This window comes from Zootoca vivipara, chromosome 6, assembly GCF_963506605.1.
Source record: "Zootoca vivipara chromosome 6, rZooViv1.1, whole genome shotgun sequence".
Classification (NCBI taxonomy): domain Eukaryota; kingdom Metazoa; phylum Chordata; class Lepidosauria; order Squamata; family Lacertidae; genus Zootoca; species Zootoca vivipara.
Window position 1 is genome coordinate 26922410 of NC_083281.1, and position 26426 is coordinate 26948835.

General features: G+C 48.2%; 2 protein-coding genes across 3 annotated transcripts in view; one reads left to right on the forward strand and one right to left on the reverse strand.

Moving 5' to 3' along the window:
- Positions 1-15569, forward strand: part of ATP4A (ATPase H+/K+ transporting subunit alpha) — a 30907-nt gene extending 15338 nt beyond the window's left edge. The window contains exons 11-23 of the mRNA XM_060275674.1: positions 151-285; positions 1156-1348; positions 2801-2976; positions 4569-4705; positions 6776-6926; positions 7876-8044; positions 8694-8848; positions 8961-9084; positions 10218-10363; positions 11768-11901; positions 12112-12213; positions 13031-13122; positions 14442-15569. Coding sequence (XP_060131657.1) covers positions 151-285; positions 1156-1348; positions 2801-2976; positions 4569-4705; positions 6776-6926; positions 7876-8044; positions 8694-8848; positions 8961-9084; positions 10218-10363; positions 11768-11901; positions 12112-12213; positions 13031-13122; positions 14442-14470 — 1743 coding nt within the window. The 3' untranslated portion in view covers positions 14471-15569. The remainder of the gene's footprint in view (positions 1-150; positions 286-1155; positions 1349-2800; positions 2977-4568; positions 4706-6775; positions 6927-7875; positions 8045-8693; positions 8849-8960; positions 9085-10217; positions 10364-11767; positions 11902-12111; positions 12214-13030; positions 13123-14441) is intronic.
- Positions 15570-17280: 1711 nt separating this feature from the next.
- On the reverse strand, positions 17281-25998 carry TMEM147 (transmembrane protein 147). Of its 2 annotated transcripts, none has more exons than XM_035120664.2 (8): positions 25924-25998; positions 25306-25431; positions 24051-24120; positions 22712-22777; positions 22383-22519; positions 20767-20851; positions 18532-18653; positions 17281-17585 (listed from the first exon to the last, which is right to left on the reverse strand). In XM_035120664.2, exons 2-8 carry the CDS (start codon positions 25380-25382, stop codon positions 17465-17467), a joined length of 678 nt encoding a protein of 225 aa, XP_034976555.1. In that variant the 5' UTR covers positions 25383-25431; positions 25924-25998; the 3' UTR covers positions 17281-17464. The 2 variants fall into 2 exon arrangements, with proteins under 2 accessions (XP_034976555.1, XP_060131658.1); XM_060275675.1 differs by lacking the exon at positions 25924-25998 and adding an exon at positions 25859-25906.
- Positions 25999-26426: the final 428 nt, after the last annotated feature.

A 26426-nucleotide genomic window follows, 5' to 3' on the forward strand; every position in this document is an offset into this window, starting at 1 on the left:
CTCTTCCATCTCCAGCCAATCTGTAAGTAAACTCGCCAGTCCCTTTTGTGGAGACGGTGTCTCTAGATCACATCAGGGCTGGTCCCAAAATGGCACTGCATTTCAGCTGTACTGACCTATGTCCATTTTCTCTTTGGCATCCGACCCCAGCGGATTGTCATCGGAGATGCCTCGGAGACAGCCCTGCTGAAGTTCTCCGAGATCACCCTGGGCAACGTGATGGAGTACCGGGAGCGCTACAAGAAAGCCTGCGAGATCCCCTTCAACTCCACCAACAAGTTCCAGGTCAGCCGCTGACTCTGCTCTGGAGGGCTGACTTTGCCACCCTTGTTCAGTTAGCTCAGAATGAACTGCAGAAAACTCTGAGGCAGCCCATTGTCCCATAAAGGCCCAGTTCTCTTCTGTACTCACCAACCCTGCCTGCAAAGCAAGCTTCATCTTTGACAACGCCCCTTGCTGGCGTAGATGAAGGATATAGGAAGCATTTACATGGGTTGCTGCTACTGATTTTGCCTCAGCACCCTCCCCCCCGGCACCACTGGCATGTGGCCCCCAGAAGGTTGCTTTGAAGGGAATGTGGCCCTCAGTCTAAAAATAAAAAGGTTCCCCTACCCTGTGCTAGAGTGCCAAGGTGGTGGAGAGGACTATCGCTTCAGAATGCAAGGTCGCATTTTTGAATGCTCCTCTATGGGGGATGTGGAAGTTTAGCACTGCAAGGAGTAGGTCGGGGCTGAAGCTTTCTCTCTGGTGTGCTCGTTGTTGTTTTGAACTTGTGGGGAGATGTTGTTGTTTGTTTATTTTTCACATGCGTTCAAAAATGGAGTGAGCTACCCACATCCTGAAGCAGTGCAGCCTACCAGTTCCACTGTCAGCGTGTACCATTAGTTCATTTTGGACTCTGGATTTTGAATAGCAGTGCCTAGGACACCACTTACTTCAACATGTCATAAGCCCACCCCTCTTGCGTTTGGGGGTGATCCTTCTGCAGAATGGGGCCCCCAAAGTTCTGCCCTGATAGCACCATTGTCTGCCATGTGCCCAGGCTAGGCCTCAGTCCCGCTCTCCCCGAGAGGGCAAAAGAAAGGACGCTAAAACACAGGGCGTATTTTTATGAATGAGTCCTCCTGAGTCTCCTGCTCCCTCTCTTCGCTCCAGCTGTCCATCCATGAGCTCGACGACCCTCGAGACCAGCGCTACCTGATGGTGATGAAAGGAGCTCCTGAGCGCATCCTGGAACGGTGTTCCACCATCATGATCAAGGGTCAAGAGCTGCCCCTCGACGAACAGTGGAAGGAGGCTTTCCAAACAGCTTACATGGACCTTGGCGGGTTGGGAGAGCGTGTACTGGGTAAGGCGGGAGGGAGAGGGGTGTGTGTTTGTGTGTGTGTGTGTGGCCAGTTCTGTATTCTGAGATACCATCAGAGCCAGCTGTATAGATTTGAGGGAACACTTAGCAAAACGCTCCCTCCCTCTCGTGGATTTTCTGTGTCAGTGCTCTCAGGAATGACATGGAGCCTCTATTTCACTCTCCCACAATGGCCTGGGGTGTTGGAACGTCAAAGGGCACTGTGGGAAATGTCAACGACAGCTCCAAGCCGCCCGGCACTCATCCTAAGGCTGCCCGGTACTTGTGCTGATCCTGGCAACTGGCATGTCAACTGGCTGAAACACAGGGAGCTGCCTTGTACTGAGTTGGACCATTGGCCCATCTAAGTCAGTATCATCTACACTGACCGACAACTGCTGTCGAAGGTTTTAGATAAAGAATCTCTCCCAGCCCTACCTGGAGATGCTGGGGATTGAACCTGGGACCTTCTGCATGCAAGGCAGGTGCTCTGCCCCTGAGCTATGACCTTCCTAAGCAAGTGTCCAATGAAACCACAAGGGTAGGAGGCCAGGAGGTCAGCAGTAGGTGGAGCTAGAGCCAACGACAGGCCAAATTCCCTCTGTTTGGTTGTTAAACCACTCTGGGAATTGTTGCTCTGTGGGGGAATATAGGGGTCCCGGACTACTCTCAGCATGCTTAGCAAACTACAGCTCCCATAATTCTTTGGGGGAAGCCATAACTCTTCAAGTGCATAGTACTTTCAGTATATGGTGTGGATGTGGCACAATTATTTCTAAATGCACATCTTTACATATTATTAATTGCATTTCTACCCTGCCCCTTCCTTCCAAGGGTGGCACACAACCTAGTAGTAAAACAATAGGAAAATATTACCTGTCACAGATGGGTGTTGGCTTCTCCCGAGTAAGCACTCCACACATCCTCTGGATTTTCAGAGTTTTATTGTGCATGCTATATACAGTGGTGAGATGTCTCAAATCATGTCTGCTCTGCATGGGGCAGAAGCCCACAATGGCGTCTCGTGGGCTCTGACCCCCCTTTTAAGACTGGGCATCCAAACGCCCCTCCTCCTTGCTCTATGGGTCCTCCGTGGTCCCAAAACAGGCTCCTGAGGTGCCGTTCTACTTACTCCCTCCTTTCCAGCCCCTGCTGAAGCTAGCTCCACCCCTGCTTCCCTTCTCCCAGCCTGGAGCTGAGCCTTCAGGACTCTGCAGAGCCCTGGACCATTCTTAACCCTTCCTGATCCTGGTTTTCCCTCCCAGACTTGCTGCTGCTCTCCCATCTGATGGAAGTAAGCAGAGTGGGCTGCTCTCTGCAAGCCCTCTCTCTTACATTACCATATGCAGATTATATGCAGATCCATGTCCTCTTCTTTGGTGATATGTTTCCTCTTTTTCTGATGATGCCTCACCCTTGGCAGAGGCCTCACCATGATTCTCTCTTTCCCCGCAGGCTTCTGCCACCTGTACCTTCCCCAGAGCGAGTTCCCACGTGGCTACAACTTCGACAGCGACGAGATGAACTTCCCCACTAGTGGACTCTGCTTTGCAGGCCTCATCTCCATGATTGATCCGCCCAGAGCCACCGTGCCTGATGCCGTCATGAAATGCCGCACTGCTGGCATCCGGGTATGCTGCCAGCTGTTCCGGGGCGTTTCTGGCTCCGACAGTAACCAAGAGGGCCGGCCCTATTGTTAGACAGAGTGAGGTCACTGCCTCAGGCGGCAGATGCTGGGAGGAGTGGCGGCATTTCTCCTGAGACTGTGTGCCATTCTCCTCTGTTGGAGGGCAGGACACAGTCTGTTCTGCACCCGCACTATCCTGTCACCAGTGTTGAAGTTAGGCAGCCTTTCCCAGCCTTGGTCCCCTGGATGTTGTTGGACTACAACTCCCATCATCCCCAGCCAGAATGGACCAATGGTCAGGGATGATGGGAGCTGTAGTCCAACATCTGAGGACTCAAGGCTAGGAAGGACTGGAATAAGATTCACCTGCCAGCTTCTGATTGTGGAAATGGGAGGCATGCAGAGCGGGGGGGGGGGGCATCTTGTTCTTCACTGCAGGCTGCAAAATGTCTTAAGTCATCCCTAGTAATGAGCATCTTGGCGAAAAATAATAATTTACATTTGTTATGGTCAATAGGGATTATACCTCTAGTGGCCATTAGTCATTTACCCTGTTTCTCATATTTTAAGACATACCCATAAAATAAGCCATAGCAGGATTTTTAAGCATTCAAGGAATATAAGCCATACCCCGAAAATAAGACATAGTGATAGGCGCAGCAGCAATGCCGGCCGCGGCAGGAGGAGGAGCAAAAAAAAAAAAACATCCCTTGAAAATAAGCCATAGTGTGTTTTTTTGAGGAAAAAATAAATATAAGACGTGTCTTATAATATTAGAAACACAGTATATTGAGTTGCAGTAGTGTGTAGCCAGTGTGGGTTAGTGGTCAAAATGTCAGACTTGGACTTGGGAGACCAGAGTTCAAATCCCCACTCGGTCACGATGAACATCACCGGGGGGGGGGGCTGTGTGCCACCTTGGTGGAAAGGTGGGATATAAACTTAATAATAAAACAAACTATCATTAAATAAATAATTAAATAGAAGCTTCTTAGAGGCAGGGACTGAGAGTTCCCGAATATAAAATGATGCAATTCTGATTCACTGGGAAAGCTTTTTCTTTCTTTTTTTAAGGTCAGGGGCCTGACCTTAAAACCATATGTATTTCCTACCCTCCCCTAAGAGAAGCTAAGAGACTGTGACTGAGCCAAGGTCAGCTACCCAAGTAGCTTTATGGATGAGCTAGGATTTGAATCCAGGACCCCCATCTGCACCATACAATATCATACCACTTTAAACACTCATTGGCTTCCCCCAAAGAATCCTGGGAACTGTAGCTTGTTCAGGGTCTTGATGGGTGCTAGGCGACCCCTGTTCCCCTCACAGAGATGCAATTTCCACAATCCACTCTGTGAATTGTAGCTTTGTGGTGGGGAGGAGCATCTCCTACCATCACCCATAACCAGCTACAGTTCCCAGAACTCTTTCGGGGAACCCGTGACAGTTTAAAGTGATCTCGTTGTGCTTTAAATGCCTCCCCGAACCTAGACCAACATTCTCATCAGCATTTTTCAGTCAGGCTTATTCAATCTGTGCTGATGCAACAACAACCAAAGATCACTTCAGGATTTTGAACCACTGCCCTGTCTTCTCCAGGTGATTATGGTGACAGGAGACCATCCCATCACCGCAAAGGCCATTGCTGCCAGTGTGGGAATCATCTCTGAGGGCAGCGAAACAGTCGAAGATATCGCCACCCGCCTGCGCATTCCCGTCGAGCAGGTCAACAAGCGGTGAGTATCTAAACACAGAGAGATTTGCCTCAGAAGCAGCGTGGATTTGATTTAAATCAAATCGATTTGAATCACTAGTCAGTAAGACTTGATTTATTTTTTATTTTTTTTACAGAAAGACCCATTCTTGCTGGTATAACCTTAATATTTACAACCAGATGAAGGTTTCGTTTTTGGAATAATAAATTTTCAGAGTAGTTTTTACAGTTACCAGTATATAAAAATGACTGATTTGGTTGTACTATTAGAAATACATAGGCAGAGATAATTATGAAATTATTGTGAGGTTTAATAAGTTAACTGTTTATATAGGGACAACTTTTCTGCTATACTTTATTGGAAGAAGAACAATAATCATTTCCTTAATAACAATTTAAACAATTTATTTAACTCAAACAATAGCATTATAGCATATGTATCCATGTTTGTTAACTGACATGGTTAAACATTTATTTTAAAAAAACTTAGACTGTGTTTTAGCACACATGAAAAACTTCGAACAAATTCTTATTTCCTAATTAATAGCCTTTGGACTATGTGCTGTTGTTTAGTCATTTAGTCGTGCCCGACTCTTCGTGACCCCATGGACCAGAGCATGCCAGGGACTCCTGTCTTCCACTGCCTCCTGCAGTTTGGTCAGACTCATGTTGGTAGCTTCAAGAACACTGTCCAACCATCTCGTCCTCTGTCGTCCCCTTCTCCCTGTGCCCTCCATCTTTCCCAACATCAGGGTCTTTTCCAGGGAGTCTTCTCTTCTCATGAGGTGGCCAAAGTATTGGAGCCTCATCTTCAGGATCTGTCCTTCCAGTGAGCACTCAGGGCTCATTTCCTTCAGAATGGATAGGTTTGATCTTCTTGCAGTCCATGGGACTCTCAAGAGTCTCCTCCAGCAGCATAATTCAAAATCATCAATTCTTCAGCGATCAGCCTTCTTTACGGTCCAGCTCTCACTTCCATACACTTTCCACTACTGGGAAAACCATAGCTTTAACTATTCAGACCTTTGTCGGCAAGGTGATGTCTCTGCTTTTTAAGATGCTGTCTAGGTTTGTCATTGCTTTTCTCCCAAGAAGCAGGCGTCTTTTAATTTCGGGACTGCTGTCACCATCTGCAGTGATCATGGAACCCAAGAAAGTAAAATCTCTCACTGCCTCCATTTCTTCCCCTTCTATTTGCCAGGAGGTGATGGGACCAGTGGCCATGATCTTAGGTTTTTTTATCCCTCCCCATTCATCTGGAGCTGAACTTTAGGAACTGGAGAGATTTTTTGGTACTTCTGAGTTTGAAAATAAATTAAAAACCTGGACTCCTGCAGAAGATCTATTTCCCGTCCCAATTTTAAAATCATTAGAAAGATTTTTCATCCAAAAGCATTTTATTTTAAAAATCTGATTTAAATTTTTAAAAAATCCGATTTAAAATTTAAAAAATCTGATATTTTAAATTATTATTTTTTAAAATCATTGGTTTTTATCCACCCTGCTCAGAAGCATCCCAAAGTGCAGTTAGGTGACTTTTGACTCTGGGTATAATAGTCACCATACAGGAGGAATTTCTCCATCCACAGAGGGTCACTTCCTTCAAAACGTGGTAAGCCAGCCGCACTGAAACAAAGGAAGGACAGAGTTGTGTTTGTCCAGCATTGAAACCACCAACTCTACGTCTTGTTGTCGCTGAAAAGAGCCTCTCACTTGAAAACTTGAGGCTCTTTATTTATACAAAAAAAACTTTTGTCTCACCCCTTCAAGTGCCCACTAATCACTCAGGGCAGATTTCAGCAATGTAAAATTGCAGAACCATGTAAAATGGAAAGTGTTTTGCAACTATAAAAATCCATAAAATACGCATTGAAAACCCAATTGAAACAACAGTGGCATTGATCACACGTCAAAATGAACTTAGCAGGCAGAAGGCTGCTGAAATAAGAATGTCATGACCAGCCAGCAAAAAAGGCAATCAGAAAAGGGCCCATCCATGCCACTTTTCCCACAATTATTGGTGCAGCCACTACAAAGGCCCTGTCTATGTATGTGACCCTGGGGCTCTCCCTTTCTCTGCTTCGGCATCCAGGGACGCCCGAGCCTGTGTGGTCAATGGGGGCCAGCTGAAAGACATGGAGACTGAGGAGTTGGTGGAGATCCTCAAAATGCACCCAGAGATGGTCTTTGCTCGCACCTCCCCGCAACAGAAGCTCATCATTGTGGAAAGCTGTCAGAAATTGGTAAGGGGCACAAAACCCTAACTGCAGAAGGAACTGTGGGTGCGGTGGATTTGGATCACCTGTTTCATACGATTATCATTCCCTCCATTTCCAGTCTTCAGGCATGAGGCGTCGATGGTTGTGCATAAAAAATTTCACTACCTGTGTAACAAGACAAAGCACCTGAGGACAGCTCAAGGTGTGCAGAAGTACAAAAAACTTTAGGAGGGGAAACTAAGCTGTGTGTGGACAGCCGAATGAGAACTGAGCATGCTCAGTCTACATGGAATGTTAACTGACTTTTGATGGGGGGGGGGGATGCAATGGAATATCCTGGAAAAGGGCAGGACTGGCTGGCTGGGGCTCTGAACTCCATAGGGCAACATTCTGTTGCAGGTTCCATCTGTAGATCCCTGAATGAGTCCATCCAGGCATCCTTTCTATTGCATGTTAGTAATGATTTCTGATCATACTGCTACCAGGATGGCCACACAGAATACCATTTTCAATACTGTTTGTGCCTGCAAAAGCTTTGGGGGCGTCACACTGCTTCGTTGCCAATTGCTGCGCATCCTGTAACTTTCTGCTGCAATCCTGTAACCTTTTATATCAAAAATGTTCCGGTTTGTTTTTCTCCCACTTTTGTTGCACTGTTCCTGCTCAGGACAGCAGTAAATGTGGGATCACTGGGGAAACATAAAAGAACAAACAAGAATGGAATAAATCCACTATGGACATGTTAAGATTGTCTCACAGATCTATTAACAGCATGCACCTGCAATAAAACACCCACCTGCAGGAATCATAGAATCATGGAGTTGGAAGAGACCACAAGGGCCATCCAGTCCAACCCCCTGCCAAGCAGGAAACACCATCAAAGCATTCTTGACATATGCCTGTCAAGCCTCTGCTTAAAGACCTCCAAAGAAGGAGACTCCACCACACCCCATGTCTCTCTCCTTGTCCGCAGGGTGCTATTGTGGCAGTAACAGGAGATGGGGTGAATGATTCCCCAGCACTGAAGAAAGCTGACATCGGTGTGGCAATGGGCATTGCCGGATCCGACGCAGCCAAGAACGCGGCTGACATGATCCTGCTGGATGACAATTTCGCCTCCATCGTCACTGGCGTCGAGCAAGGTCTGTTCTTGGCAGGCTGTGGCACAAGGGGGAGGGTTAGTGCCCATGGGTCATATATCAGCATCTGATGGTGGCAACTTCGTGTGGGAAGGTAGGTGCCACCACGAGAAGACTCGCTCTCTAAGTGCCAGAAGAAGGCATTCCACTACTCATGGAAAAGCCAGCAATCCCTCCTATGGAGATCTTAGCAATTAGCCAGGGATGTCTAAAGGGGTCTACTTGGTAAGCATGAACCCTGACTGTGTGTCATGCAAGACAGCAGAAGATTTTACCATTTAGGGGCTGGGTGGTCACATAGCAAGTTGATACTGTGTTCTGGGAAGCTGATGAGAACACAGTGCTGTGCCTGCCCCCTTCCTGGACAGCATCAACCTCTTGCTATCACTATGGCAACAAGGCTCACTCTTTGAGATGCTGATGAGAGCATTGAACTGGTCGGCTATGGCCATTTTCTTACCAAGAGGCTGGTCTGACCGGCTCAACAGCTTCATCTATTAGATTGCAAACTTTGCTGGACACAGAATCACAGGCCTGGAAGGGACCCGCAGATAACATCCAGAAAAGTTCGATGGAAGGAATCCCAGTTCAACAACAGGAGTCGTCCATTAAACCCACCGCCATCTTTCTTTCATTCTTTTCTTCCTTTCAGGGCGCCTGATCTTTGACAATCTCAAGAAATCCATCGCTTACACCCTAACCAAGAACATCCCAGAGCTGACGCCCTACCTGATCTACATCACTGTCAGTGTCCCACTCCCCCTGGGTTGCATCACCATCCTTTTTATCGAGCTGTGCACAGACATTGTGAGTGACCCGGCACCAGTCCAGCAGAGGCTCTTTCCCAGGGCTCCTCAGTCTTGTTTCCGACCCGCAACTCCAAAACAAAAACAAAAACCTATCTCATCTCTCTTCTCAGTTCCCCTCAGTCTCCCTGGCCTATGAGAGGGCTGAGAGTGACATCATGCACCTGAAGCCACGCAACCCTCGGCGGGACCGTCTGGTCAACGAAGCGCTAGCGGTCTATTCCTACTTCCAGATTGGTGCGTATTAGGGCTATAAGGGGGGAGCCTAGAGGTTGGAAAGCAGGGGAGAGCAAGCTATGTTGCGTGAGACAAGGCAGGGAAGCCTAGGCGGGCTCCATGGGGTGTGGAGTTTCCATAGGGAGTGGCAGGAATCGGCTTAGATACCTGCCCCATCATGCCTTATCCCGTGAGGCCACCACATGGGGAGGAAAAAGGCACATCATTTGAGCAGTGATGGACAGTTGTGCAGTGGCAAATTCAGAAGCGCAGGATCCGTTCATGATGATCGCAACCAGGCTTCCTCACAGCTACGCCCCTTCTGAGATTATATAACATTCTAAGATCATAAATAAACATAAAATTATACAATAATAATTAGGGATCCACTGCAGACATCCATGCAGATCTCAGCAGGACACCTTTCATCTAGATCAGTTTCCCAAACTTGGGTCTCCAGCTGTTTTGGACTACAATTCCCATCATCCCTGACCACTGGTCCTGCTAGCTAGGGATGATTGGAATTGTGGTGCAAAAACAGCCAGAGACCCAAATTTGGGAAACCCTGATCTAGATCTACTATTTTCTGTGCAAGTGCATACAGGGTAATGATCTGAAACTGCTCCAGTTTCTTCTTTCGGAGTGACTAAAGTTGTTTTTTCCATAAAGGTCAACAGTACGTAACGGAACTTGCACACTGTTCTCTTGAAACTGATGTGCCTTATTTTCAGTGCTCAGCTTTGGAGCAAAGGGAACAACTTCTCCTCCTTGGTGTTCTTCCCACACACCTTCTCCAGGTTGACCCAAAGAGCCAATCCTCTGTGGCCAACTCACCTCCTTTCACTCCGATTGGTTCCAATCAGCAAGAAAGGTGGTAACACTTCTTCCCTGTGGCTTAAAAGCTCCCCTTTTGTGCTGATTTGGGTGGCCCTGGGACTCTGGAGAAAGGGATGCTTCCAAGACCCTGCTGCAGAAATGGTAGCAGGTCCTCGACCCTCCCCAAAACCCTAGGTCCACTACAGCAGGCAGGCAGGTTGGGAATGTTTGGGTGCAGCTTGGGTCAGGGGGGCAGTGGCTCCATGTGCTCTAATGGACCAGCCTTTGGGATTGGCCACCCAATGACACAAACTCCCCTGTGCTTCCCTGCCACGCAGGAGCCATCCAGTCCTTTGCCGGCTTCACTGACTACTTCACTGCCATGGCCCAGGAGGGCTGGTACCCGCTGAAATGTGTGGGCCTTCGGGCAGCCTGGGAGAACGACCATATCCAAGATGTTCAGGATAGCTATGGACAAGAGTGGGTGAGTGGAGGAGACACACTGCTTCTGGCTTCTGGCCTCCAGGCAGGATGGCCAGATGTCCTGCTTTTGGGGGGACAGTCCTGTCTCTGAAAGGCTGCCCCGTTTAAAGACAAAAAAAAAAACCTGGGGAGAACAAGGGTCCTGAAGCACTTAGCCAGCTGACTGGGGAGGCACAAAGAATACCATCAATTTGCTACGGTGCCTGTGTTCTACCTTGGGTTCGACTAGATGAGCCTCGGGGTATCTTACAATTCTATGATTCTATACCTCCACTGTCGGAGGCAGTATGCCTCTGAAGGCCAGTTGCTGGAAATCACAAATTGTGTGATGAATGTGGCAAGCAATGCTTAATTGAATTATCAGTTATACTATATTTATTATTAATTATTATTACTACTACTACTACTACCACCACCACCAAAAAACAACAACTTTAAATTGCCCTAATCAGGCAGGAACTTTGTGTCTGTGTATGGAGAGATAGAATAGGTTTTAAGCATCAAGGTTTGCCCTAGATCCTGGCGGGTGCAGCTAATCACTAAAATCATATATAGCAGGCATGTCCAACTTTCAAGATAGCGATCTACTCCCACTATAAAAAAAATCTGGCAGTGATCTACCAAAATTTTTGAGCTTTTTTTAGGGAGCCAAATTTGTTGAGCTTTTTTTGGGGGGGGGTCAGGGTCCGGCGATCGACCTGTTGGACCAGGGCCGTCTCAAGCATGTCAGGCGCCCTGGCGCCGTGGTGCGGAGATCGCTCCAGCACCCTCGCCCTGGTGGGCGGGCACAGCACGCAGCGCCCCCCTGCCGGCCCCGCGCCACCCAGCCTACCCCTAGAGTGTTGGACATCCCTGCTATATAGTATCTTATCTTATCAGTGGTGTTTGGTGCCCTTGAGGACTGGTAGGGTGTAAGGCAGAGAGGCCAGCAGTAGGTGGTGCCAGATATCCAATGGCAGGCAGAGCCAACTCATTCTGGTTTCGTCCTTCTCCTCCTTGTTCAGTTCCACATGGGGCAGCACTGAGACCAAGGAGGAGGCACACCAACACCCAGGGCGGGTTGCATATAAGATGGGAGGCAGGTGGGGGCTGGCTTCAGGCAGACTGAGGTTGGTGGGGCAGCGCCACTTCTGCCTGAATGGAAGTGCTTCCCATTGTTTATTGGAATGACTCACAAAGGAGCCAGCATAGCCCACAGTAGGGAGCTGCAACCCAACAGCAGGTAGAAGGCTGCAGGTTCTCCATCAGAGCCCAGATCCTGTGTAGGGAATGGGAAGTCCAGCCTTTCCCGTGCAGGAGGCGCCACTGGGCCCCTAGGCTGGTGAGTGCAGCTGGTGCAGGGAGAGAGGGCGGAAGATGGCCAAGCATCACTGCGTCTTCACTGGTCGTTTCTTCCCACTTGCAGACTTTTGGGCAGCGCCTGTACCAGGAGTACACCTGCTACACCGTCTTCTTCATCAGCATTGAGATGTGCCAGATCGCCGACGTACTCATCCGCAAAACACGACGCCTTTCTGTCTTCCAGCAGGGATTCTTCCGGTACGTGGGAGCCGAATGAATCTCCAAGCCAAACATGGTTCTGTGCTATACAATATTGCTGCATTTTCCGTTCTTGTAACAGAAGTTATTGTGATAGAAGCACCCTGCCCCCATCTCCCTTCAATCATGCTACCTATTTTGCTGAAACCAAGAGCAGCCATAGGTCTTCCTATTCGCCACCCACCCTGAAACACCCCCTTCCCTTTTCAGGAACAAAGTCTTGGTGATAGCCATCGTGTTCCAGCTCTGCCTGGGCTGCTTCCTCTGCTACTGCCCTGGGATGCCCAACATCTTCAACTTTATGCCTATAAGGTAAGACCTCACATGCCTCTATGGGGCAGATTTAGCCCTCCACTCCACTAAACAAACAAACAAACAAAAACAATGGAGGATACTCTGTAGAAGAGAGCAGGGCAGCTGGGTCTAATAAGAAGTGGGCTTCTTCGAACTGATGTGTCTTGAAAGGCAGTCAATGGAGGGCCACCCAGATGTTGTTGGTCAGCATCACCCCTGACCGTTTTGCTGTGAACTGGAGCAGATGTCCGGCAGCTTACGAACGGCACCTCCAGATAGATGGAGCAAGGTAGCCTGACTTGGTATGACTTAGGACATCACCTTGTACAGAGTTGTAACGCCACCACTTAACTCACCCATCCAGCTCACCTTCCTAATTCTCCATGCTAGCCTGAAAAGGGGAAAGCAGATGAGCACAACCACTGTATAGATAGGGCTCCCTTTCACTCAGAACCATGGACAGCAGCCCAGCAGCTTTGTTCTGTTTTAGTGGAAGCATCTCCTAGGCCAGCAAAGGGAAAATTGAGATCTGCTGGTAAATCTCTGGTTAATTTTTAGATTACAGAAGAGATTTTTATTTTGCAACAGTTGCACTTTTTCCAAGGTTATTTGCATATTTACAGAATCCGTGAGAAAGGTTTTTTTTTCTGAAACGTATTGCAATAAACACTTGTATGTAGCTTCTGGACTTTCCTCCCTTTTTTGTGCTGCTAGCGATGCTACCCCATTTTTGAGGTTGGTTTCCTGTCTGCCTTGGGCCAACCCAATGTAACGATAACTGAGCTCAGCTGGCTGGCTTAGCAATGCAGCATTGAACACCCTTTTTCCTGCTTAGGTTCCAGTGGTGGCTGGTGCCGCTACCCTATGGCCTTCTCATCTTCGTCTATGATGAAATCCGAAAGCTGGGAGTCCGGAGACACCCTGGAAGTAAGTAACTGGGGGAAGAGAATACACCTGTTGCATCTGCCAATGTAGATATGGCACGTGTGTCTTCAGGCACACTCTCCTGCCCTGTTGCAGCTACTGACCTTTGGGTCAACCTTCTGGTCTTGGTCCTGCCTCTGGCGGCCAAAGCAGCACTCAGAACAGCAGGCAGGAATGTGATGCTCCAGCTCCCTGCGCTTTGTGAGGGAAGCTTGCAATGGTATTTCTCCATGGTTGGAGGCAGTCTGCCTCTGAATTCCTGCTATAGGACATAGAAGCCATTGATAGCCTCGTCCTCCATGAATTTTCCCAATCCTCTTTTAAAGCCATCCAAGTTGGTGGCCATCACTGCCTCTTGTGGGAGTGAGTTCCATAGTTTAACTATGTGCTCCATGAAGTATTTTCTTTTATTTGTCCCAAATCTTCCAATTTCTGAGCACAATTCATAGTGTTGGTGTTGACCTTTAAAGCCCTAAACGGCCTCGGCCCAGTATACTTGAAGGAGCATCTCCACCCCCATTGTTCTGCCCGGACACTGAGGTCCAGCTCCAAGGCCCTCCTGGCGATTCCCTCATTGCGAGAAGTGAGGTTGCAGGGAACAAGGCAGAGGGCCTTCTCGGTGGTGGCACCCACCCTGTGGAACACCCTCCCATCAGATGTCAAAGAGATAAAAAACTACCTGACATTTAGAAGACATCTGAAGGCAGCCCTGTTCAGGGATGTTTTTAATGTGTGACATTTTAATGCATTTTAAATTTCTGTTGGGAGGCGACCCAAAATGGCTGGGGAGGCCTAGGCAGATGGGTGGGGTACAAATAATAAATTATTATTATCTTCCAACATTCGGCTTCATTTTCTTATCTACCTTCTGCATGGCATGTGTGATTTCATAGATTAATCCAGGCATCCCCAAACTTTGGCCCTCCAGATGTTTTGGACTACAATTCCCATCTTCCCTGACCACTGGTCCTGTTAGCTAGGGATCATGGGAGTTGTAGGCCAAAACCTCTGGAGGGCTGCAGTTTGGGGATGCCTGTACTAATCTACCCTTCTTATTCGCCTTTTATCTGAAGTAAAAGCAAGACAGCCAGAACCAACACTGACATTGGCTGTAATTTTTAAGGACTTGTTCCTCGGTTTGCTTTCTCTCTCCTCCATCCTGTTACTTTTTCCCTCGTTTATCTTGTTTTCTTAAATTATGAGCCTGTGGGCAGAAGACATCTTTGAAACGGATTTTTGTATGCAGCTGCAAGAGCCTTTTGGGGCCAAAGGATGGGATACAAATGCTACAAATTAATTGTTAAAATTCTCCCTTCCTCCAGGTTGGTGGGACAAAGAACTCTACTACTAAAGGCGAAGCTTTTTTTTTTTTTTTGACGGAGCTTTTTCCCTGCTTGTGCAACAGAGACAAGGAAATCAAGGATTTGCTTCTGTCATCAACAACCGTACTGCTGAGCCAAGCCTGCCACATTTCACACCACAGAATCATAGAACCGTAAGGTTGGAAGGGATCCTGAGGGTCATCCAGTCCAACCCTCTGCGGTACAAGAATCTCAGCTAAAGAATTCCTGACAAATGGCCACCCAACCTCTGTTAAAAAGCCTCCAAGGAGAGCTCACCACTTTCCGAGGTAGAGCCTCCTAGGAGAGCTCACCACTTTCCGAGGTAGTCTGTTCCACTGTTGATCAGCTCTTACTGGTAGAAAGTTCTTCCTAATTTTTAGTCAGAATCTCCTTTCTTGTCATTTGAATACATTGGTTCAGGCCCTGCTTTCTGGAGCAGCAGCAAACAATCTTGCTCCATATTCCATGTGACAGCCCTTGAGATATTTGAAAGTGGCTGCCGTATCTCCTCTTAGTCTTCTCTTTTCCAGCCTAAACATACACAACTCCCTCAACCATTCATCATAAGGCTTGGTTTCCAGACCCTTGATCATCTTGTTTGCCCTCCTCCACACACATTCCAGCTTGTCAATATTCTTCTTAGATTGTGGTGCTTAGAATTGGACACAGTATTCCAGGTGTGGTCTGACCAAGGCAGAATAGAGTGGTACTATTACTTCACTTGATCTTGACACTATACTTCTGTTGATGCAAACAACACCTTTAAGATAAAACTTAAACTTCAGGCTACCACAGTTCCCACTCAGCTACTTTGGGGAAAGATAGCTAGCCCTTCGTCGAGAAATGATTTAAGAGTGCTGATGTGCAGAGTGGAGGGAAACTATATATGTATGATTGCAGGTGCTGAGATCACAGCCGAGTAACAAATTGGCACAGGATTTCTAGATCATGAGAGTTTTCATGTGCATTTTTAAAAAAATAAATACTACGTTTCTAACTATGAAGGCTGTAAATATACATGTAAAAGCAGCATGCCAACAAAATCTCTATGTGACAGAGCAGAGGGCAGGGGGGGCGAGCAAGGCCTGAGAAACAGAATTAAAATAAAATGACATGAGATAAGCCAATGAATGCAGATTGGCATTTCGTTTATATGGGAGCTGGATTCAAGTTTTTGGTGATGTTGGGTCAGCTTTATTTACTGAGGCCCAGGAGCCATGGCCTTCCAGATGTTACTGGACTCCAACTCCCATCAACCCCAAAGAGCATGGCAGACAGTCAGTGATGGTGTGTCTTGCAGTCCATCATCATACAAAGGGCCTCAGGTTCCCCATTTCTGATTCAAGCAGAGTTTGCACAGTTATGGTGCTGCCAAAGAGGTGGCCCACTGAATGTCAACAGGCTTGTAGCTAGCCATGCTGCTGGTCAACCATGGTGAAGCAGGGTCTACTCCAGCTGCCTGGGCACCTTTGCAGATGTTTTTCTCCTTCTTCGTCTTAAGATACAATTGACTAACATTGCTATGTTGGCAAAAGCGCCCTCTGAAGGACCCTCCCCTGCTCCTTTAAACAAAGGAGCAGGAAGCAGGGCAGTGGGAGAACCTCTTCACTGCTCCTTTGGAATAAGTATGCACCCCAGGTTGGGAACCCCTGATATAGGAGTGGGCAGGAGGAACAGGGCTGAACCAGGCCAAAAAGGGCTTCTTGAAACACCACCAACCAGCAGATCCTTGGGAACTCCAGACCCCCTGCACGCCAACCAACCAAACATCAAAGCACAGGACAGGGCTTTCTGCGAGCGCTTGTGCAAAAAGCTCTGAGCAGCGCTTTGAAGCCCCGGCCACCAGCTGATCATTGGCTCTTCAAAGCACCGCATCATGATGGCACTGAGTAATCTGACACTTGTAAAATCTGCAGAGAGAAGGTCCTGGCCCGTCAGGCAGATCCAGTCCTACCCCCACGCCACCCGCCATTGCAGATCTCAGCCATGAGCTGCGCAATTACTTCTTCATAAGCCATCGCTGGAATTTGGTGGTGCGCATCAGAAATGTCTGCGACGGCATGCAGAACTGCAGGGTCTGCATGAATCAAAATATGGCAGTTGCCCTCAACAGGGAGCAGTCACCCAATGCCGTGTGCACCAGCTTATATGGAAAGTTAAAGGGTCAGTTTGCTATAGGTATGTACATTTTCAAGAAGCCCCCAACCAACTCACTAGGGAAAATATCACACTGTAGAGAGAGAGCTTGCTTAACTCCCTTCAACCTGATGGAGAAAACCCCACTTCCCCATGAAGCTTTTGGGTGCACACACCCATGTAATTGTAACTTACTGCTATTACACTCTCCTATTATTCCACCCTAAATTTAGAGATGAGCAGAAAGCAATTATTTACACTTCTCAAACAAAGCAAACCTATTTTGGGGTGGGGGCCCTCTAATTGACAAGGGGAAGGCAGATGGGAAGACACACTGGGTCTAACACAGAAGCTTTTCAGCAGCTACAATGCATTTACGCCTACCCTGCCTTGCTATGTGACAACTCAAGTCACCTCCTTGCAAAGCCACCACTGACTTGACACTGATCACGTCTACTTCAAGGAGAAAACAAAGACCCACGTTTGATGCCATTCCCTTGCAGCGTAACAGGCCTGTTCAGACAAGAGTCACAGAATCATAAAATTGTAGCACCGGAAGGGACCCCCAGGGGACATTTAGTCCAACCCCCCTGCAATGCAGGAATCCCTGGCAAACAGCCACCCAACCTCCATTAAAAAACTTCCAATGAAGTCAAAAAGAACTTAACAATTGCAAACCACATAAATACCAAAACCTGTTTATTATTATTATTATTCCCCTCGCCTGCAAGCAGAGGCCGCGCTGAGGCCGATCTCACCGCAGACAGGATCAAACCGTGTCTCGACTTGGCGACAGCGACTTGGCCGGACAATCCCGCCAGGATGCAAAGGCAATGTCTCTTCCCCAAGTGGGAAGGAATGAACCCTCAGTTGCTGTGTACTAGAGTGACAAAGAGAGTCAGGGAGCTGAGGGAAAGGAGGCCGGTGATGACAGCCTTGACCAGGAGGGCTGTCCAGCTGCCCAGGAGAAAAACATGGACAAAAGACCTGGGAAGGAAAAGAAAAGGGAGAGGGTTGGTAAGGAGCAGAGGAACATCAGGAGCTGCCTTCTACCAAATCAAAGCACTGGTTCATCTAGCGCAGTGCTGTCCACTCTGACTGGCAGCAGCTCTCCAGGGTTTGAGACAGAAGCATTCTTCAGCCCTGCCTGGGGACACCAGGGATTGAACCTGCAACTTTCTGCGTGCAAGGCAGATGCTCTACCATTGAACTACAGTCCTTCTGTGGCTGCAAGGATTTAGTGGGACAGGAGAGCAGGAGGTCCCACTTAACTTCCATGCTTAAAACTTCCATCCTTAAAAGAAAACATCCTGCAATGTTTAATGCTTATATATTTGGGGAAGGGCCATGGCTCAGCAGCAGAACACATGCTCCGCATGCAGAATGTCCCCAGATTTAATCACTAGGCTCTCGAGGTAGGAATGGGAAAGACTCTCAGCTAAAACCCTGGAGAGCATCTTCTACTCAGCATAGACCCCTCTTTTGCCAACCCTGTGCATCCCTGACCACTGGGATGATATTGACCAAGGCTAACAGAGAGCCAGTGTGGCGCAGTGGTTAGAGTGTTGGACAAGGACCTGGGAGGTCTGGGTGCAAATCCCTGCTCAGCCATGAAAGCTCACTGAGTGAGCTTGGGCCGGTCCCTCAACTCTCAGCCTGACCTCCCTCGCAGGGTTGTTGTGAGGATAAAATGGGGACAAAGAGAGAACCACCACGTTGAGCAACTCGTAGGAAAGATGGGGTGTGCATGCAATGAATAAAATAATAGGAGTTACAGTGCAACATTATCTGGGAGGCTGGTGTAGACAATACTGGACAATGTATTGAAGGAATCGAAGAAGCTGCCTTAAATTCAATCAGCTAATGGAAGCCACGGCCTGAAATGCACAAGCCCCAAGTCCCACCTCCAAGCTACGAGCACCCAGTGACTCACTCCATGAAGAAAGCCTTGTAGACACTGATTCCCAGCAGGAAAGTCAGAGGCAGTCGGTAGTGTTTGGGTAAATCGTAGCGTGTAAACATCCATACCAAGGCAGCCGTGGCAATATAGTGGACCTGGGAGAAGAAAGGGGGGGCAAAGGGAGCAAACAGAGATAGGTATGATTTCAAGTCCTTTCTGTGGAACATCCTGCAAGGAAGTGGAGGTTTAGGACCAGAGTTTTCCTTCTCCTAGGTAGGCTACCTCATACACCCTGTACACCACTGTTATCCATAGTTGTAACTTATAACTAGCCAGTGTGGTGTAGTGGTTAAGAGCGGTAGACTCGTAATCTGGGGAACCGGGTTCGTGTCCCCACTCCTCCACATGCAGCTGCTGGGTGACCTTGGGCTAGTCACACTTCTCTGAAGTCTCTCAGCCCCACTCACCTCACAGAGTGTTTGTTGTGGGGGAGGAAGGGAAAGGAGAATGTTAGCCACTTTGGGACTCCTTAGGGTAGTGATAAAGCGGGATAAAAAATCCAAACTCTTCTTCTTTATTGGCATAAGTTAAAACAGCAAAATCATAAAATCATACAAAGTCACCCAAATCCAAAACACATCCTATATAATAAAGTCCAAGTGTCTCTGTGTCCAGTCCCTGTGTTCGTTTTTGCGCTACTGTGCATGTGCCCCACGGGCAGCCGTTGGGACTTGGAGCGCAGAAACACGAGGCATTCGGCTCCCTCCCTCCCTCCCTCAGTTCAGTCAATCAGTCCGTCAGTGCTTGAGAGTCGTGTGTTGTTCGTTGGCGGAGGTGGCGGAGCAGGACGGGACGGTCTGCTCTGGCCAGTTGTTCGGTTGGTGTTGGATGGAGGGTCCCGTCCGCCTCGCCTGCTCTCTCTGGAATGTACTGGGGGGCGGCTGCCGAGTGAGAGTGAGGACTCTATGGGCGCAGGCAGCACCGCTGCTGCCGCTGAGGAAAGGTGAGAAGGAGGGAAGCCGCAGCGCTGGCGGGCAGGTTGGCTGTAATGGGTGTGTTAAAAGCCGGTGAGGGGATGAAGAGAGGCCAAAGAAGTGCCGGGGTTTCGTGGAGGGAACACATGCGCGTGCGTCCGCCCGCCCTCCCACACGAGCCAGCAAGCGACAGGCGCACGCGCGGCTCCACTCGCAAGGGTTTTTACAAATGTTTGACAACATATGTTCTAGCACCCATTTATTTAACGGGCTCAATGACACTAGTACAATATATAAAAGACTAGATAACCACCACTGAATAAATCAGGCAACTTTAGATTTAGCTTTAAAGACCTCGGCAAAGTACCGCAAAACAATATTGGTAGTTTCAGGAGTATCATCCCTCAACAAATATTGGATTACAGAGCCTTTGCAAATTGATACAGTCAAACCTCGGCTCCCAAACACCTCCGTTTTGGAATGTTTCAGCTCCCGAACGCCGAAAACCCAGAAATGCTCCGGTTTTCGAACGTTTTTTGGAAGCTGAACATCCGACACGGTTTCCGCTTGAGTTCAGGAAGCTCCTGCAACCAATCAGAAGCTACGCCTCAGTTGTTGAACATTTTGGAAGCCGAACAGGCTTCCAGAACCGATTACGTTCAACAACCGAGGTTTGACTGTTTTATGAGCTGTAAAGGAGTCACTAGGAGATCTCTGCGATGGGTGTCGAGAAGAGGGCAATCCAAAATTATGTGATGTGATACTTCCCTTTTGTATATAGTCAGTGGTGTTTTGGTTGCCTATGGAGCCACACTCAGATAGTGATTTCACTATAAGTATACACCTGTAAAATTTCCAGGCTGCCTAATATACAAGCCTCAAAGCAGGCATGGATTTTATTAAAATGCATTATTTTAAAATGCAACTAGTCCACTGTCACTTAAGAACAGCTCAGTTCAGAAGGGAACATGGATTTAATGCAGAAACTAACGCTGAGAGTTATAGTCTCTTTTGAACTATTATTCTCGCACGCATTCAGACCCATATGCAAAGTCATGCAGTTTTAGTCAAACAGTTAATTGGATTGATTCATCAGAACACACAGGGACACACACAAAAAAGTGTATTTCTTCTGTCAACTCTACTGCTGTGTTTATAAAAACACCACCACTAGAACAGCAGGGGACGAAAACAAAAGCAGGGAAGAGCTATCCAAATGTCGTGCTTCCTCCCCACCAGCAGGGGCACTGCTTTAGAGAAGCTCGCAACGGGCAATAGCAGAATCCGCACTTACCAGACTGATGTTAGAGTCGATGCTCATCTGGATGTATTTCCAGTCAAACTCAATTCCACGAGCTCCCACCCAGAGCGGGATGCATCTGTCAAAAACACAGCGGTGTCAGGCACAGTTCACACATTCATTCGTTTATTCAGAGCATTTGCAACCTACTGTTCAGTCAAAAAGGTCCCCAGAGTGGCTCATGGGCAATCAATTAAAACAGGACAATTCCCTCCCCTCAGGCTTGCAATCTAAAAAAGCATGTCACGCAAAGGAAAAGGGACAAGGAGGGAAGAGGAAAAAGTCAAACTCAGGCACCAATTTTTAAACAGCTGCTCTTACAATGACCAGCTGGTAAGGAGGTGACTGACGGAGCTGGGCTTTTGGCAAAAGTAATGGAATGAGCCTTCTGCTTCCTGTCTCCCCCACAGATGGAATGGCTGCTCCAAGGTGACAGCAAGAGACTTGATGGAGCTGGTCTGTCACAGCAGTGCTGATTGCCTGCAGCTACATCCAAGGATCTCGAAACCAGAAGTTACACATACACACAGAGAGATACACACTGGTTGCAAAAACAAAAAAGGAGCAACTTCCCAAATGCAATTGCACAACAGGGATCAGGAACCAGCCTGTAATTATGAGCCATGAAAAGTCTTTCCAAATTCAAAATGAAACTTTGGGCTGCACACTCAGGATTGCTCATCACAAAGGCTCCCTAGAATGTAGCACCAGAGCCTAATATTCTGTGTCAAAATAAATAAATTGTCCAGTAGCACCTTAGAGACCAACTAAGTTTCAGGTATCTGAAGAAATGTGTATGCACACGAAAGCTTATACCCAGAACAAACATAGTTGGTCTCTAAGCTGCTACTGGACAATTTTTTATTTATTTATTCTGTCCCAAAGTTCAGCTTGGGGACATCCCAACACACTGAAGTTCCCACAAGCATGTGCAGAGTGTGTCTGCCTCAGCAAGGAAGCATCAACAATCCAAGCTATGCAGCAGTGTAAGGATTAGCCCCTCCAGGCAGATTCAAGTGCTATCGTTTTAGAAACGAACCACACCTTCATGAGAATGAACTCACACCCCTTGACACCCTTTAAACAACTTAAAAGAGTTATTTAAATCATTGGGGGGGAAGAGAAAGAAAAGAGAATATTTGTTCCAGCTGGTTGCAGAAACATAACAGGCTTGTGGGGAATTTTACAGAAAATTGAAAGTGCAAAGAATTCAGCTGAAAAGGAGGAGGAAGGCGGAGTTAAGCAATTGTAAGGTGACGATGCAAAAGGAAACAAAAATAGGTGGTTTTTTTTTAACAAATCATGCAATTGATGGTCAAGTAGGTACTATTCATTTTTAGTTGTTGGAGGCATTTTGTGGGTAAAGTCAGAATACTAGTGCCTGCTACATTCATTTGAACATTTCTCCAGATGAATGAATGTGGATTAAAAGCATGTAAAAAAATAAAATAAAAGCACGCAACATTGCTGATGGAGGAGGGAGAGGCATAAAAACCCACATCAGAATCTCGCATTAACCTGGGATAAGTGGCTCCAACTGAGCTCCGCCCACATACCCTCCCCAACTAGCTCTGGGCTCCACCCCAACTCTGGGCTAAGGCCCAACTCACCGGGACATGATGAGCTCTGCTGTGGCCCATCCCATGGCAGCCACCATGATCTTGTACTCCCCTTTCCCTGCATTCCGCGACATGACCAGGTGCAAGCCCACGAGGTCAGCCAAGTCTACGGTGGCTTTCATAAATTCCTGGTACAAGAGGAAAGGTTTCAGAGCAGCAGACAGGCAAACCCCGATTCCCCCCATCCTCCCAAATCCACATCCCTCCAGTTATGCAAGCACAGATGCTCCCAATTATGTAGGACAGTCAGTAGTATGGGTAGTTGTACCTCCATCCTTGTAGCTCCCACCCTGCCCTGCTTGCCCAAGTGCCAGACTTACTCCAATGAAGTCATAAACGCCTGCACCGCCCTCCCAAGTCGGGAAGAAGGTGGCTAAGAATAGCATCTGTAAGAGAGAGAAGGCAGCAACCAACATTTATGAATGAAAACAATTATAAAAACAGGGAGGGAAATGTACAGTGGACAAGTGGGCATAGTTATGTTCTACCAAAATCCTGAAAATACAGAACACTCTCCGATTCAAGCTTTCATTACAACCCATGAGAATGAGCAGCAAAATTTCACAATTAACATTTTAAGGATTGTGGTGAAAGGCAACAGCCAATGGGGGGAGCACTATTCCCACTTCACAACAAGTGTGGGGGCCACCACTGAAAAGGCCCTGTCCCTTTTGGGAAGAGCGAAAAAGTTAGCACAGCACAGCATTTTTTTTTTAAAAGGCTACTGAAATCACACGTACAGGACTGTCCATTGAGTACCCACTGTTAGCTGGCTTCATATGCCCAGATTCTAACATACAAAGAGTCCTGCTGGATCAGGCCAATGGCTTACCTAGTCCGGCATCCTGTTCTCACGGTAGCCAACCAGGTGCCTGTGACAAGCCCCCAAAGCTAGACCTGAGCATGAAAACACTCTTCTCCACTGTTTTCCCCAGTAACTGGCATTCAGAATCATATGGCGGATAGTAGCCATTGATAGCCTTATCCTCCATGGATTTGTCTAATCTTCTTTTAAAGCCATCCAAATCGGTGGCCATTCCTGCCTCCTGTGGAAGAGAGTTCCACAGTTTAACTCTGTGCTGTGTGAAGAAGCACTTTTTCTTCTGTCTGCCCTGAATCTTGCTTCACTGACAGACTCGGAGTTCTAGCGCTTTGAGAGAGGGAAGTAACAATTTCTCTGTTCACTTTCTGAGATTCTGCAGGTGGTCATCAGAATCAGGCTCTTAACACATATAGGACTGCCCAGTTTAGAGTGAAGTCCGACAGCCTACAATGGCACTTACTCCCAGCTTAGTGGATACAGAATTACGGCCCAAACAAGAACAAATATTCTCACCGCTGCAGTGACAGGCCTCCTAGATGTTGCTGAACTTCATCTCCCATCACCCCCCACCATTTCCCATGCTGCCTGGTGCCGATGGGAGTTAGAGTACAGCAACACTGAGAAGGCCCCACATTCCCCAGTCCTGCCTTGCTGGACACCGCACTGAGATCAAACTCAGAAAGTTCGTGGCACAACCCATCAAACTATGCACCAGCGCAAGGGTGTTGCAGAGAGAGCTGTGTGCCTCCTTTGCAATGGACTTCACACTCTCAGCATCCAGATTCTCATGTGCTATTTCCTCAAAGCTTCAAGACAGCGAAGGGGTCGGGCAATACCTTGCAAAGCTGGACAAAGAGGTAGGTAGCTCCGGCTTGGACACACCTCCAGAAGGCATTATACTCTGACCTAAAAGGGGCAGAAATAAAAAAAAAGACAGCCCTTTGTGGGATAGGATACTTCTGAAGCAGAAGGTGCTATGTTGTTAATGGCTGTTTCCCCCCCCCCCGCCAGAGCTTTTATTTCTTGGTCCCTGGCCCCACAGAATGAGATAAAAGGACAGTACTGTGTCCAGGTGTTTTGTACTCCAGTTCCCATCAGTCCTGGCCAGCATGGCCAATGATCGGGGATGAGGGGGGGGGGTTCTAATCTGAAACAGCTGGAGCGCATCAGAGTGGGGATGGTTCACATAACTACATGCAGCCCATAATAGGCTAAGCCCTGCTCCGAATTGAAATTAATGAACCAATGTTAGCCATGTCTATTAGCTTCAGTGGGTGTAATTTGAGTAGGGCCAGCACTTTATTTAACACCCTTTATATTTTGGAAATTTGGTTTGTTCCCTTGCTACGCATTTGGGCACCTCTGAAGGTATCATAACCAAATTTCGCATGCAGCGCCTGAGATCAAGCACCAAGTACTCATCTGCGTTTGGAGACAATCTGACGCTCTCTCGAATCAAGACAATGGGCTGAACCTTTGGAACGGCACTGATATTTCTGCTTAGAATTCCCAATCAACAACAAGCTTGAGGCTGCCAGCGGTTTACAAAAGGAGCGCATGCAGAAGATCTCAAGTCCAATCCCTGGAATCTCCAGGTAGGAACGGGAGAGAGAAAGAGAAACACTGGAGAGCTGCTGCCAGTCAGTGTGGGCAATACTGAAACAGATGGACACATAAAGGAGCTTCCTGTGTTCCTATACATTAAAAGGCATGAGTATCACCTTCAGAGGTGGAACTGCCAGATCAATCTGCGTGGCTGAGTTTCGCTGAGGCTTGGCTTGAAACGGACAAAGTCTGGCCTGCCAACATGCCCCCCAACCAGTCTCTGTTTTCTATACCCCACAACCGCTACTAAACAAATGAGGCCACACCATCCCATGCAAACCCTGCTCCCATTCTAGCTTTCCATCCGTTATGTGCCCCTCGAAAGGCTGCTGCTTTAATGCACTGCTCATAAAGGGGGAAGCAAATCCTCCCCCAGCTCAGCCAGAACCTCCCCACATCACCCGCAACAATGCACCTCACATTCACACAATCCCACCACCCCTCAAACACACACACACACACACACACAAAAAAAAAAACACTTACAGGCCGCTGCACTTGTAGGTGATGAAATAGGGGAAATAGGCGAGGGCAAAGCAATTCCCAAAGTGGAAGAGGGTCATCTCGCTGCCAGCCTGGCGGATCGAGACTCAAGATCGTCCCACCTGCCGCCTCCGGAAGGAAGGAAGGAAAGGGGAGGGTGAGAAGCACAGCAAAGAACCAGGCGCAGCCTCCCACGCATCCTGACCCAGAAAGGAGGATAGGGGTTCCGACTCCCCCACCCCCGAAACCCATCTGGGGGTTGCTGGGCTCCAACTCCCATCCATGGCCAGCGACCAGTGATAATGATGGGAGTTCCGAGTCCAGCGAGCCCCGGAGAGCCGCAGGTTCCCCTGCCACGATTGCAAGTGACCTCGGGGTCGGGAAGGGGGACCTATCACAGAATTGTCGGGTTGGAAGGGACCCTGACGGTCATCTAGTCCAGGGATCCCAGCGAGATCACCCATGACAGCCTCTGCTTAAAAACCTCCAAGGAAGCTTCTGCGGAAAAGCGAGCGTTTACCCGGGAGCAAGCCCCATGGAACTGAGCGGGACTTACTCCTGAGTAGACGGGTCTTAGAGGCTTGAACCTCCCTCCACTCCCGTTGATCCCCCAGTACTTACAGATCTCACGTCTTCCCTTCTTCTCCCCCTCTGCATCTGCGCATGCGTGCAGCTTCGCGCCCCCTCCCTCACTTCCTCGAACTTCCTTTGGATCATGGGGTTTGTAGTTCTGTCGAGTCCCTGTCTACACTGAGTTCGGAACGGGCGCAATACAACTCCCAAGGTGCACCGCGCGAGCGGAGCCCCAAGGGCATGGCGGGCGCCGTAGTTCTTCATTCGCAAGGCGATCGCCCGCCTTGAAAAGCGTGCGTGTTGTTGCGCAAAGAAGGGCGGCGAGCGCCGCCTTCTGGCGACATCCGTGAACTGTCGCTGGAATCAACAGAAAGGTTCGATAGATTCATTGCGGCGACAGTTGCGTGCTGGGAATCGTAGTTCTCCCCCGCCCTTTCTGGAACTACGGGCTCAATTCACTTGGTAAAACCAGGGAGTTCCTGCTGCTACAGCCTACACGGACTGTCCCTGTGCAAAAACGCCACCGATTATACTTCTTGGATTTCGGCTCC